Genomic DNA, 13,903 nt, shown 5'->3' with positions numbered 1-13,903 from the left:
ACATCTAGAACAAGCAGGTTTCTAAGACCTGAAAAATTGTGTTAACCTTCTCATTTTTTTTGTTTCAGTAAGAATTAGTTCTTTTTCAGCTGAACTAATCTCCATGGTGTGTGACTTTTCAGTGAGTATATTTGGTTTGGGGAAGACAAGAACTCTGAAACCAGTTCATATCCACCTGAAAATAACATGGTCATATGGAAACACACAGCATACGGAAGTTATTTAGATCTTTGATACCAACAGTACAAACTAAAATTTTTATTAATTTGAAATGTTCTAAAAGTTCCACCAAACATGCAGTTGGGTAATAGTGGTGTTTTGGCAAGGGAACTTGCCTAAGGGAAGTGAGACTTGCATGTTTAATGTCCAAGTGTAACAACTTACTGTTCATTTGCCTTGGTACAAAAGACAAAGGCTGTTTTAGAAGTGTGTGACCAGTGACGTAGACAGAAATAATTGTCAGATGTTCTGGATAAGGTCAGTGAACTGAACAAAACCTGTAATAAACAAAAAAACCGAATTTAAGTCTGGGACAACAGAAAACATGTTCAAGGAAAAGCATGTGCTAAAAAAAAATCAGTGAGAGTCTCTCATACTGATATGAAGTAAAGGTAGTTTAAAATTTGTGGGTTTATCTGTCTATTTTCTTCATGATAGTTAAAAAAATGACATCACATGATCATTACTTACTCTTAATTCATAAGATTCCTGGAAGTAGTAACTTACTGAAAGTATAACTTCACTGACTCGAGATTCTGAATCTAGTCCTTACTGTCACATTCAAATTCATTTCAGTCAACATTAATTTGGACCTTGCTAACCCTCAGATTTACATTTTTAATTACTTGCACATTAAAAATGATAACTTATATATTCAAAACTTACCTTGCATAACTGATGTGTCCATGTTACTTTTGTAAAGGATAAAGTCGCAAGTTCATGCTTTACATCAGACCTTCCTACCACAACCGGGCCTGCAACAAAAAGTCTGTCTGAACAAGGAAAACAAGTATCCTGGCCATAGACAAGCTAACAATTGTCTGGTTTTGGATGATATCAAAATGAAATTCACCTAGATGAAAGGGACTTTGTTATCTGTCTCGAAGTCATGCCCATATGGTCATAAAATAGATAAGAACCTGTAGTAAGAATGATGAGCGAGAAGAAGAATCTGGTGGCCTCATATGACTCAGAATTCTCACATCAACATTATGATTTAACCCATTAATGCACCTGCTTCCTGTTCCCTGCTTGAGCCACAATTTAAGGAACTACTTTTTTCTGCAACAAACTGAAAACAATCCATGGAGGTCAGTAGTTGGCACAAGGTTTATTTATGAGGAGTTTTGCTGGAAACATGCCATGCCATGGCTTGTGTAACGATAAAGAGATTCTAATGCATGGCTTGTGATACACCAGACAAGCTCCATCTGAAAGTAGTATCAAATGTTCAAATCAAATATTCACATGTCACTCAAGATATCATTAACCTCAGCTGATACCTTTTTCATACGCAGTAATCAAATTCTCTGAAAGGGTTAACCACATGGATCCATTTACCACTAAAAAGCAGAATTATAAATGTGGCATCAGTACACACACACACACACACACACACTCACACTATATACAACCCAGAAAACAATAATAACAGTAATAGCCATTAGACAGACTAATAAATAATTAAGAGGGTCAGTCTTGACATTTTGCACATAGTTATCTTACTAAGTGAGGTATAACATACAACTGATTATATGAATATATGAAGATAAACCCAGTTATAAAATCCACCCCCCCTAAAAAAGGAAGATATAGCAGTGAATTTGGCAAAAAATAAACCATTCTCATTTAAGGTGATTATATGACACATCAACAAGACATGATATCCAGTATCCTAGATTGCCGGGATTTTATTTCTTCAGTTAAAAACTGACGAGAGGCATTTTGTATAACATTATTCTGGAAATGGAGTCATGGAGTTTCGGAGAAATGCATGATTCTATTCTCTGAGTGAGAATGGCCAGATGATACAGGAAACGGAAAATGCAACAAATGAACAAATATACATTCATCTGTTAAGTGTGGTCTCCATTAAGGAAAGGAATGTGTCTCATCTCCATTTTAAACTAAATATGCATAAATACTGCATTAGTTCTAATATGCACCGCTATAGTGTCAGAAATGTGCAAAATGAGTTTTTATTACTTGTCAAATGATGTAATCACCAAAAGATTAGTTAATAAGTTATTACACAATCAGTTCTTTTTTTATTACATCAACAGCTTGAAAATTTTTTTCAAATTGTTTGGAAATTCGATGTTTTGCAGTTTTACTACAGTTCCATGCCACTGTACACAATATCTGCCAAGCTATCTAAGCTGCTCCTAGATATTCGAACTAATAGATAGCAGTGTGATCTAAGACAGACATATTTAAGCAATCAAACTTAATCACTAATACATGAAAAAGACGTCCTCTACAGTCTTCTCTGACAGAAGATCCTTTATCCAATCCATGCTGATGAAGTCAATTTTGTTAGTTCAGATTAGAGTGCCAGGCTTAGTCAGTGTGCATGCACAGAATAAGAAGTTATCTTTTCCCAGACCACACCTCTAGCAGCTTTCAAACAGGCTAAAGATAATAGGTGTTACTCAGATAGGTGCTGAGATGTCCCGAAATGTGAAACCTCTTTAAAGCTGGTTTGTAAGACCAGTTCTCATACACAAAACATATCTATTTGCCAGATTAGATAATAAGAATTGGTATCAAAATAATCATCGTAACACACATAGCGTAGGTGTATTGTTATACTCACAATTACGCATTATCATCGGATTGCTGGTTATCACCCTTTTGTCATCTTGGAAACCATGTTATACTAAGTCTGTTGATAAATTCCCGGTCACCATTGCAAAGACTGTGTTCTTTAGATAGAGAGCTGTCATCCAGAGCTGATACTGCCTGATTCTTGGGAGAATTTCTTCCCACTTTAAGGGGGCAGATAAATTAATTAAATTGTGTTCCTTTGTTTAGACAGGAAAGCCATCAACCCCAGCCAGCACTGAGTTTCTACAAAGCTCTGGAGGGAGCTATCCAGCCTTACATTGCCACCAAACAGGTCCTAGCAGTGTGATCGCACGGAGAGTCCAATGAAGTTATAATGTATTGACATCACATATTACACATTTTAATCACGCAATTGCTCATTACAAAGTTGCTTTATAGTGTAATCGTGAAGTATGTGGGCAATAAATGTGTGTCTTAAACAGGCAAACAAAGTCCAGTGTGTGTTATCTCAAAATCAGTTTAGTGATCTGTTCAAAAAGAATCAACATTGAGCTGACCCTTGCAAATTATCACTCCTAATTTTATTGAGAGGCAAAGGTTACGTCAACACAGCCACATAATACTGAAGCCAATAATTACTGTACAAATTACAGAAATGAGCAAATAAGGTGGTAGAGGCAGTAAGTAACAAAGTAAAAGTACTTCATTACCGTAGGCTATTTAAGTAGTATGTTGGTGGATTTGTACTCTGAACATCAACAATATCAATGACATTCACTTTCTGTTCCCTTGGCTACATCTATAAAGAAATTATACACTTTTTACTGCCATGCATTTCTGTTGATGACTGTCATTACACGTTCCATTTGGCACAATCAATCATAATTATTTTTTTGTTATTATTTTTGTTTGGTAACCGTCTGAATGCGTGGGGGAATACTGCTACTTGCGGGCTATTTTAAGCATTGCTATGGCTGTAGAAATAATGTCAAATTGTTAGATACAAACATGCGACCGGCTGTGTTTTGTTAATAACGATAGGCCTATGTTTTTTTGTTTTTGTTTTTGTCCTGTACTTTTGAAAACTTCAGTATATTTTCTCTAGAGTCATTCTTTTATGTTTGTATCTTTACTTTAAATCAAGCATAATATCTGAATATTTTTACCTCCACTCTGAGGTGGCGGTACCATGATATTTACTTTATATTTACTTTATGAGTGTTTCTGCTCAGGTTGTGTGATCTGAGACCAAGCAAAGGGAAAAAGTCAGCAATGTTCAGTCACTTTGGTCAATACTGATTCCCAGGGGCATGAACATCAACACAGAGTTGAAAACCAAAGGTCATGGTACATTCATTGGAAAAAAAAATGCATGTGAGTCACAGCCAACATAAAGCTCAAGTTAAAAATTTATCTGAACTCAATTTTTATTGGCATGTCAAACAATTCGAAATGTGCTACAGAGAGAACACGCAGGCACCTGAAATCTGGTTTGTTCCATGCATGTGAAAGTGAAATGCAAAACTAAATAAATTACATGCAAGTATATATAAATATAACACAAAGTTTCAAAAGTCCGCTTTCAGATATTTGAACACTGATTAGAATACGTCTTGTGAATTTTAGCAGCCTCCTCACATAGTATATAGCAAATTGAAACTAACTAAAGACACCTATTTCAATGAAAGACACCTATTTCAGAGAATTAGGACTGGTCCATTGTCTTCTTAGTCATGTCAAGGAACTAATAACTGACCCACAGACCAAGCACCATTGAGACAAGAACAGACAGCACTGTGGGACACAGAGAAGACACCCCTTCTTTTACCACACACTGTTCAAATCTCTCAAAGTCCACCTCTCTTATTGCACACACATGGTCAATACGACAGTTTGCATCACATTCCGAAAGGTCATAGCTGACAGAGTTGTACTCATAGTATTTCTGTAGATAGCATCTGTCCTCTGCTATTCTCCCCAGGACACCATGCATGGAGGCTGTGGAGGCATCTGACACCTGGAAGGCCTCCGTCAGACGATACTCCTTCTCCCACCTTGCCTGTGCCAGGTTTGCATAGGTCAGGTTCAGGTAGTAGGTGACCATGTCCTGGAAGATGACAAAACAGTGTGTGAGTGTGAAACCCGTTAACCGTGCAATCTTAATTTGTAATCTTTTCTTTGTATATATGTTGTGTTTTCTTTGTCCTGAGGTTAATGCAATTCAGCATATTTTTGCAAAGCAAAAAACAAGTTTCTGTTAGGATATATTTTGACCGCTGTGCCTTTCTCTTACTTTGACAACAAGTGTGTTGGGGTCATACTCAAAGACTCGAATTCCAGGATTATTTGCCCCATTAACAACTCCTGGCAACGTTGTTTTCCAGGGAGTCACACCAGGAGTGAGGAACATGACACTGATTGGAACTCCTGAGGGTTATAGGCATAGGTAGAAAAAATCAGAAAGAGTTAGAAATCAAGTTTTGTTTGGTTAGTGTACCACATGACTGATTAATATACAAACACTTAATTTTCAAATATTGTAGTTGACTCTGTATTTGAATGTAATTTGGGTGCAAATCAACTTCAAACAAAGACCCAAATGATGCACAGGGACACACCGTCTGGACTGTAGAACATGCGAAAACTGTCAGTGTGATGATGTCCAAAGAACTGGCCAAGTATAACTGCATGGTGCTTCTGGATCAGCTCAAGGTAACGCTTGTTAAACTGAGGCTGGAACCAAGGCTTGCTACGCTTTTTCTCAAAGAAACCGGGAGGAACGTGACCAACAATATACACCTAAAAAAAAAAAAAAAAATCAGGGAGAAAAGGGCATTTATTGTCATTGCCAACTTGATAAAACAGGATTTTGCAATCATACAAATTTCCTGAGAATATCTTAACCTTCTCGTTGTTTTTCGCTGCTTCCGTGAGCATTTGATCTGTCCAGCTAAATTGGTCCGCTGGGTCTGGGAGGTTTGCTGTGACTTTATTCTGATCGTAGTAAAGGTTAGTGTTGAGGACCAAAACTCTGAAACCATTTCGATTGAGAAGCTTCTCAGTGTAGTATCCGCCTGAAAATAACACGGTGGAAGTGAAAAAGGGTTGTGACAACGGCAGCGTAACCCGTGATCTTTTCAATGGTCAAAAGTGATGTCCTGCACAAAAGTAGTCTGTGATCTAAACTGGACTTAAGGCAGTTGCAGTAGAAAAAGGTTCAAAGTTAAGCAGATGAAAAAACGCCACTTGCTGCCACCTGCTTATGATAACATTAAGCTTATCATCATTGTGCTTTTGTTAGTTTATTGTCTTCGTGATAGTCTTTCAAATGATATAGAATCACACCACCTTGACGTGTAAAGATCATTATTAGCTCCAACAACCTTCTTTCTGCTGGAATTTACCTGCTTTAAAAGTGTTCTGGGATCCGGGCTCCAACCAGTCCTGCCATAGCTTTCCAACCTGTTCATAAATGTTGCTCTGTGTTGGTGGAAGCTGGCTCTTTGGGTGGTAGTCATGATTTCCCAAAGCAGCGTACACTTTGGTTTCTGGGGGAGAAAATGGACATATATAATCATTAAAGTAGTAGATTTGAGATATTAAAGTAAACCAAGTGGCAGAGCAAGCAGAACTGAGATTAGTGGATACACATACTAGGAAACAATTCTTTTATGATGGTGGTGAGGTTGCCAATTATGCTAAGAACAGCCTCTTCTCCAAGATCCTCGTTAGGTACATGTGGAGTATCGTCTCTATGGAAAGCAAAATGAAAGAAAAAGACAATAGTAAATTCAAAGGTACAGCCTGAGGACCAGAAATAAAAGTTGAATTCCTGAAATATGAGATATTGTGTTACAAACAATACACTGGGTTCTTTCGTACTGAGATACAGTAAGAAAGAAATGGACAAAGCATTGAGGAAAACAATTGGTATACACAGCATCGGATACTTTTCCACCAGAGAGGATTTTTAGGTAGGCTACTCAGTTTATAACACGCTCAATACCAACCCCGTCCAAACGATGAAATCAGGGTCCGGCAGAATATTTTTCATGGCATACATTGACGAGTTGATGAGGTCCCATGGCGAATCACAGTGGTAGTCTCCAAATTTCCCTGCATCTGGCGTTGGTTGATTACCGCTCGAGGAGCAAACTGAATTGGACTGAGTACTTAGTTTGTAAGTTGGATCCCAGTGAAGGTCTGTGATATGCCAGAATTTTCCTGAAAATAGTAACAGACCAGACCAGTAACTCTACCAGCAACATATCAATGATCGCTCAGAGTCAGATTAAAATTTATTTAAATTCACGTATGTTAGAACCGTGTTGCGTTCGCAATTTATACACCGTTTAGTAACGTACACACGAAATTTTTGTCTTATTTTAGCAAACATAACTTATAATATTGGCATCAAATGTAGATAGATAAATCTGTCGTGCATTAATTTCGCTTTGTAATTATATTGTACCGCACGTACCCGTCAACTCTTGGCCTCCCCCGAAAACCACTAGACAAAGTAAAAGTAATATCTTGACCAAAGCCATGGTGAAGGACGGTCAGTTATGGACAGTTTCAGAATGCGTCTTACTGTGTGGACAGGAACTATAAGTTACCTGTCTAAGTCATGCCCATGTGCCCATAAAATAGATAAGACAATGCAGCGGAACTGCGGTCAAATACTGCGATAGCTATTCTTGGACCCAGTTTCTAACTGGAACGTGACTTTCCTCGAATAAACCACAGGGCGTGTGTCCCATCCCTAGTTACCCAATTCGTGGTTTTTTGTTGTTGTTTTCATCATAGGTCAATTTTAAGTTAGTCTCGCTAAAGAGAAGCATGCTTTCGTCATGGAAAGTTAAAAAAAATTAATGTCAGTTTACTTCTGACGAAAAGTTAGTTAAACCAAAACCAAGTCGTATCGCATGACAGATGAAACTTAAGCTGCTCGCAGGAGTTACAAAACTTTTCAGTCAGTTCGCGTGTATTTTATATTAACGTTTTGGTGTTTTGGAAACGAACAAAAACATTTTAGGGAGTGACTAGAAACCTTCACTCTGGCATGATGTCAGATATGGTTTAAAGCAGGATTCTCTTTGCACTGACGTCAGAACACAACACAGCATATGGTGCGGGGAAATTGTTTGTGGCGCAGAAATTTATAAATTGGAGGCTTATGGCTGAGCGGACATGAATGACAAATCAACAAACCAATTAAATTACAAGACAGTGAAGAATCTTTATTTTTATTGGGCAGAGAGATTTCGCGGCAGTAGTATCGCACGCATGCGTATGTATCTTTCAACTTTGTAGCGCGCGGAATCACAGCGGGGAAAAGTCTTACTTCAGCTTAGCCTCGAGTTCTACCAGCTTTACTGATATCACCATATCGTTTCATATATTCTAAAATAATACCCATTGTAAACCTGTCAGCACAATGTGGAACCAAGGTGAGTTCTGAGGGCATGTTGAGTTTGTTGATATCAGTAATCCCATCTACTGTCCATTTTGGTACAGGCTAACCGGCTAAAGATCTTATAAGCTATGTTAGCCTTCCTGCCAACGCCAACGTTCTTTCATGGCGTTAAATTGCACAATTGAAGTAAACCCTAGCTGGAGTCGTGGTATAATGTTGCCCTGTATTACTCACTTATTCAACTGTGCAATTAGTGACAGCTCAAAGTGTAGTTGGTAAGGATAACTTTCCGGAGTGAGTTAGCCAGTTGGTAAACAGTATGCGTGCTGGATTTTGATTGATAACGCAACATTAATGCATTTTTGGAATACGCCAAATCAACACTGAATACCCACTAAATGACTTTCTCGATCTGGGTGCTGACGTAATGTTACTATGAAACAGGATTACTCGTTCAGGTGGATAAAATTAATGTGAAAGTCAAGACTGTACAGTGGGACATATTCCTAAATATACACTTAATAAAAAACAAAACAAAAAATGCGACTAGCCTAGTGTGTAGAATCCGATTTTGTTTATCCTAAATCATACATCTGGGCATTATAAGTACATTATTGTCTCTGTCCAAGGTGGATATGGAGAATCAAGCATGGGTGGTGGATATTCACAGTCTCCAGGAGGCTTTGGCTCACCTGCTGCTTCCCAGGGTGGAGACAAAAAAGGGGTTGGTTGCTTTATTTTGAACATTTAACCATTAACAATTGCTTGTTGTTGTCATGCTTTCATAAATAATATATACGATATAAACAAGTTCTGAAAAAATAAACTAATATGCCTTTTATCTGCTGCATTACACACAGAGATATTTAAAATGTTTATGTTGATATTTTCCAGAGAACACGAGCACAGCAAATAGTTCCGTGCACAGTTTCACAGCTAGTGTCTGCAGTACAGGCAGAGGATATTTTCAAAGTGGGAGAAGTGGAGATTGCCCAGGTAAATGGCAGCGTTGTTGATGTTCCGTTTGAGAAGGCATGATGCTTCGATTTACAGTTTATACTTGTGGCCCAACTGACGAACCAACTTAACACCAAGATTTTTTGGGGGGGGTCTTTATTCTGACTGTCTCAGAGTGGACTGTGACTGAATGGAGATTCTCTTCAGTAAATAAAATATAATGCTAGATAGTAAAGAATGATAGACTTAAAAAATAAGACGATAAGCTTAACCGTTTGAAACCACACCCCCCCATACAAACGAAAACAGAAATGGTCAGCAAACGCTTTATCAGTGTAACAGTGCAGTTACTATCAGTGTATACATATATATTATAAAGTGTCTTTATACAGCTTCCATATATTCTCATTTTTATCTGATATCTTCAATGACCTGCATAAAAAAAAAAAACGACTTTGCTTCTCTGTCTGAGGTCTGGCACCTCACTTCTCTGCCACTGTGAATGCTTTTCTCACCCATTGAACAAAATGCACACCATCTAAGTGTACAGAAAAATGTGAAAATATAACTGTTATATAACTACCCTCTTGTAGGAACTCAGTAAAAAAAAAACACGAGTGAGAGATCTCACACTCGCACCAGTTCTTAAAGGGACAGCACCTACTTCTTTATTCCAGGGCACTACATACTTACATGACAGCAGTGGGATTCAGTATGAATCATCTTGGAATATTCAGTCACCAAAGATCTTGGTCACAGGACAGTAACATTAACTCTTGTGTGTACTTTCTGTCTCTGGCTTAGATCACCATTGTGGGAGTCATCAGAAGCACAGATAAATCCATGACCAATATCCAGTACAAAGTGGATGATATGACAGCAGCCCCCATGGATGTGAAGCAGTGGGTGGATACAGAGGTGAATTGAAAAATATGTTTGTCCAGCTTGTCATTGTTTGAAATGAGCCTTACATCAGTATACAAAATTGAAAGGCTGCATTGTGTTTAGTTATTATTAGCCTGTAATCATGTTATAGTTTATCAAGTTTCAGTGAATTAAATTTGATTGCCCAACCTCACTTCTCTGCCTCTGTAAACGCTTTTGTCTCCTCAGGACCCTAGTGTGGATAGCTCTGTCATCCCTCCGGGAACCTATGTCAAAGTGTCTGGCAATCTGCGTTCCTTTCAGGTTCGCCTCTTACTTTCTTCTGTTTGCTGGGTCTTAATGTTCCATGTCAAGGCCATGGGAGACCTTATAGTGTCTCCAGTGTGATCTGTCACCTTTCATTTGCAGTGTAAAGGTTACTAATGTCTTTGCGGTGGTCTTTCTTCTCATCTCAGAATAACAGATCTGTTGTGGCATTTCGTGTGAGGCCCGTGGAGGACATGAACGAGATCACCTCTCACATGCTAGAAGTGGTACAGGCGCATATGCTGCTCAGTAAACCACAGGACAGGGTGAGACAGCCTTTCACAAACACGACCACCCTATTTGTTTCCTCCTCTCAGATGTAAGCAACAGCCAAAAGAAAAAAAAAAAAAAGGTTGTGCATTGGTTCTTTTCTATGGTTGTCTAACAGTGCCTTTTTTTGGCCAGTCAGCCAGCCTGAACTCTCTCAGAAACACGAGGAGTTCCCCCGTAATTCCGACTTGAAGGTTGTGAAAATGAAACTGCTTAGTGCACACGCTCTTATTTTTGAATCTTAAGTTTTGTGGGTTTATTGATGTGGCCTTTGTGTTTTTTTCTTCTCCCTCTTTCATTCTCTATATTACTGTCCATGCTGTCTTCAGATGGGTGGAGGAGGAGGAGTGATCAGCACCATGGGCTCTATGTCACACCCAGGGATGGGCAGCATGGGCAGCATGGGAGGTGGATACTCGGGTGCAAGTTCTATGGCTGCTAATGGCCTGAGTGCTAACCAGAACCAGGTAAGAGAAACAACAGACTGGAGAAGCTGTTTGTGAATGGAAATCTACCAGAAACCGGTAGATTGCAGTTTATGCTAAATACAGATTGTCTTTGCATTATTTTATTATATGTTACACGCTTTTTTTCCCCCATAAAACCCTGATTGAAACTAACCTGAGAGGATGACCTGTTTTAATCAGTTAAATAAAACATCCAATGCTCATCACCCTCCCTGTCTGACTTTGTTTAGCCCTTAATTAGTCATTTGTCATATCAGTTTTGTTTTCTTTTGTAAGGAAAATATTCCCTCATTGTACAATGGTCAGTCTCATTCGTTATTAATTGAATTTCCTTCTAATGTTTTCATTAGAAACATTAGAAACAGGTATCGATTACCGTTTGCCTATCTCTGTCAAGGCTGGAGTAATGTAATGGATTTTGTGTGCTCCTCCTTTGTGAAGGTCTTGTGCTTGATTAAGAGCTGTCCAGAGCCTCAAGGCATCAGCATACAGGAGCTCAAGCAGAAACTGAGTGGGATGAGCATCAGTGTCATCAGGTACCGTTACTTTCATTGCCCCAACTTTTCACTTGTGCTCTCTTCTCCGTGACCTTTGCAGATGAAGGGTGAAGTTCTTCATCTTTTTACTGTTTATAAAAAAAAAAGACGGCATTTTCTCCCTCATTTGATACCAACATAATTGGAAGTTCTGGAGTTTTCAGACTGATTAGTGAATTTTTTTTTTCTGTCAAATTTACACACATTATCATAACCAAAACTCATTTTATGGTAACTATTGCTACTAACTGCAGCATACTGTGGTTTATAGTTATATATAAGATGTGGTTTTATTTCAGGCCCAATAATTAATAACCAAGGAGACCTACAACGGATGTTTGGGGTTATCCTTTGAGTAAAAATGTTTAATGAAAGTGCATTGTAATGAAAATGCTGGGGGCGGGACATTGTGCCAGACTGGAAACTTGAGCCTTTCAGAGAGGTGTGACCCCTAGCCCAGAACTGGTAAATATTGACTGTATTTAGCTCGACAAACCATCAACTCATTTACAGAAAAAGAGGTATAACTCTTTCATTAACATAGCTTCATGCTTTTTTTTTTAAATTACTAAGACAACCTGCCTGTTTACACTTTCAGTATAATCTCACTGGGTGGGTCCAGTGTTGCTAAGCATATACTGACAGCTAGGCATAACCAAATAAATCCATTTACAAGAGTTCCTCTTTTCTTTGAGGAACCATACTAGAGGCATGTTGATTAAACATGGGGTTAGTTCTGAGAAAACTTTAGTGAGAAATGTGGTGGACAGAAGACAACTACTGGTTTTCTTGTTTTAGGTCTTAGACCAGCTGGGAAGACATTTTGAATTGTAAAGTTCTTTTGTTCCTTTGTGAAAGTTCTTTTGTCCTCTATGCTATCACACTAATGTGGGGTACATATAGATATGAAATTAACATGTAGAAACCACTTATCTGAAACTACCACGTGCATTCCCATCAGACCACTTGAACTGTGCGCGTGTATGCAAACTTATTTTAACAAGTTTGGTTTTTTGCATTTCCGCTGCGCGTGGTCTTGCTTGAAGCCGCTTCAGCGAAGTTATAACCATAAATCTTGTTGTTATTTTGCAAAGCTGCCTTGGCTTGTTAAAGAACAGTCAGACCTCCCTATGTTTTTTAGAAGGTCAAATAGTGCAGAGCATTCAGCCTATTTGCATTGATATTTAACCTGTTTGGATACGGTTCTTCATTAGTAGCACAGTCTCACTCCCCTTTGTCTCTTAGGCAAGTTGTGGATTTCCTGAGTAACGAAGGACACATATTCTCCACCATCGATGAAGACCACTTCAGATCAACAGACAATGACATCTAGGATGACATGTAGTCCAAGGGGCACGTAGCATTCTGACAGAACTCTTATTGCCCTTTGTTCGGGAGAAGGTCACGCTGCTCCAGGGTTTTGCACCAGGCCTTATATCTCATGTACGATGGTACCAGTCAGATGCTCTTCAGAACCGTGCTTAATTGAATCAGATGTGTTTTCGTTGTGTTTGGGGGCTAAAGCCTCCGTATTCTGTCGCATCCTTACAGGGCACCTGTCTGTTATCCTAAGAGTCTGCCACTGAACTGTAAGAACCCCATGAGAAGTTACAGAGAAGTCAGCCCAAGAGAATTTGCTAGTGCTCTGACGTATCATGTTAAGCAAAGCCCAGGTTTATTTTGTCCAGCCAAACGTCACACTTCCCATGTTACTTTTCATATTGATTCTGCTAGACCAGATGCGTTATACTCATCGTTTAAAAGTACCCGTTGTTTAAACACGTCACTGTGTTGATTACAAAAGTATGTGAGGAACAGCAAATATTGATGATGGGGCATTTTTATACCACAAACATTCGATATGATCTTGCTGTTTTTTTTGTCCGTCAATGTATTTGTATTCTTCTTATTAAAATAGTTTCTCTGTATAAAAACACTTTGCGAACATAGCATGTCATTTACAAGAAAAACAATTCTTCTTTTATCAAAGGTCATGTCACTGTCCAGCTCTGTATGGCTGCAATAAGCATTTAATTGTTTGTTCTTGTTTCTCTCAGTGACCATTGTAATAATAAAAATAAAGTCAGGTTAAGCTCTTGGTGAAATTTCATCCGCTCTGTTCTTGGTGTGTGACTTCTAAATGATCCCTGAGCAATACTTGGAGGAATAAAATAAGCGTTTAAATTATCATTGACTATCAGACCTATTGTCTTTATTGCACAATATAAAACTGCTTGTGTGAAAGGAAGAAATTGTCCGTGTCTTCATGAAGGTGTTAC

The 13,903-nt window shown here is 38.5% G+C and overlaps 2 protein-coding genes across 2 annotated transcripts; one reads left to right on the top strand and one right to left on the bottom strand.

Annotated features, from left to right (window-relative positions):
* Window positions 1–4,531: 4,531 nt before the first annotated feature.
* Window positions 4,532–6,865, bottom strand: smpdl3b (sphingomyelin phosphodiesterase acid like 3B). The gene is made up of 7 exons (XM_030782812.1): window positions 6,798–6,865; window positions 6,442–6,539; window positions 6,192–6,335; window positions 5,692–5,861; window positions 5,406–5,586; window positions 5,081–5,214; window positions 4,532–4,894 (listed from the first exon to the last, which is right to left on the bottom strand). The coding sequence occupies exons 1-7, from the start codon at window positions 6,848–6,850 to the stop codon at window positions 4,532–4,534; spliced, it is 1,143 nt and encodes a 380-aa protein (XP_030638672.1). The 5' UTR covers window positions 6,851–6,865.
* A 1,359-nt stretch (window positions 6,866–8,224) lies between these two features.
* On the top strand, window positions 8,225–13,511 carry rpa2 (replication protein A2). Its single transcript, XM_030782390.1, has 9 exons — window positions 8,225–8,237; window positions 8,833–8,927; window positions 9,098–9,199; window positions 9,965–10,078; window positions 10,274–10,348; window positions 10,501–10,617; window positions 10,951–11,088; window positions 11,530–11,624; window positions 12,870–13,511. The coding sequence occupies exons 1-9, from the start codon at window positions 8,225–8,227 to the stop codon at window positions 12,955–12,957; spliced, it is 837 nt and encodes a 278-aa protein (XP_030638250.1). The 3' UTR covers window positions 12,958–13,511.
* The last annotated feature ends 392 nt before the right edge of the window (window positions 13,512–13,903 follow it).

This window comes from Chanos chanos, chromosome 8 (assembly GCF_902362185.1).
Source record: "Chanos chanos chromosome 8, fChaCha1.1, whole genome shotgun sequence".
NCBI lineage: Eukaryota > Metazoa > Chordata > Actinopteri > Gonorynchiformes > Chanidae > Chanos > Chanos chanos.
This window is presented reverse-complemented; position numbering and strand designations above follow the sequence as displayed.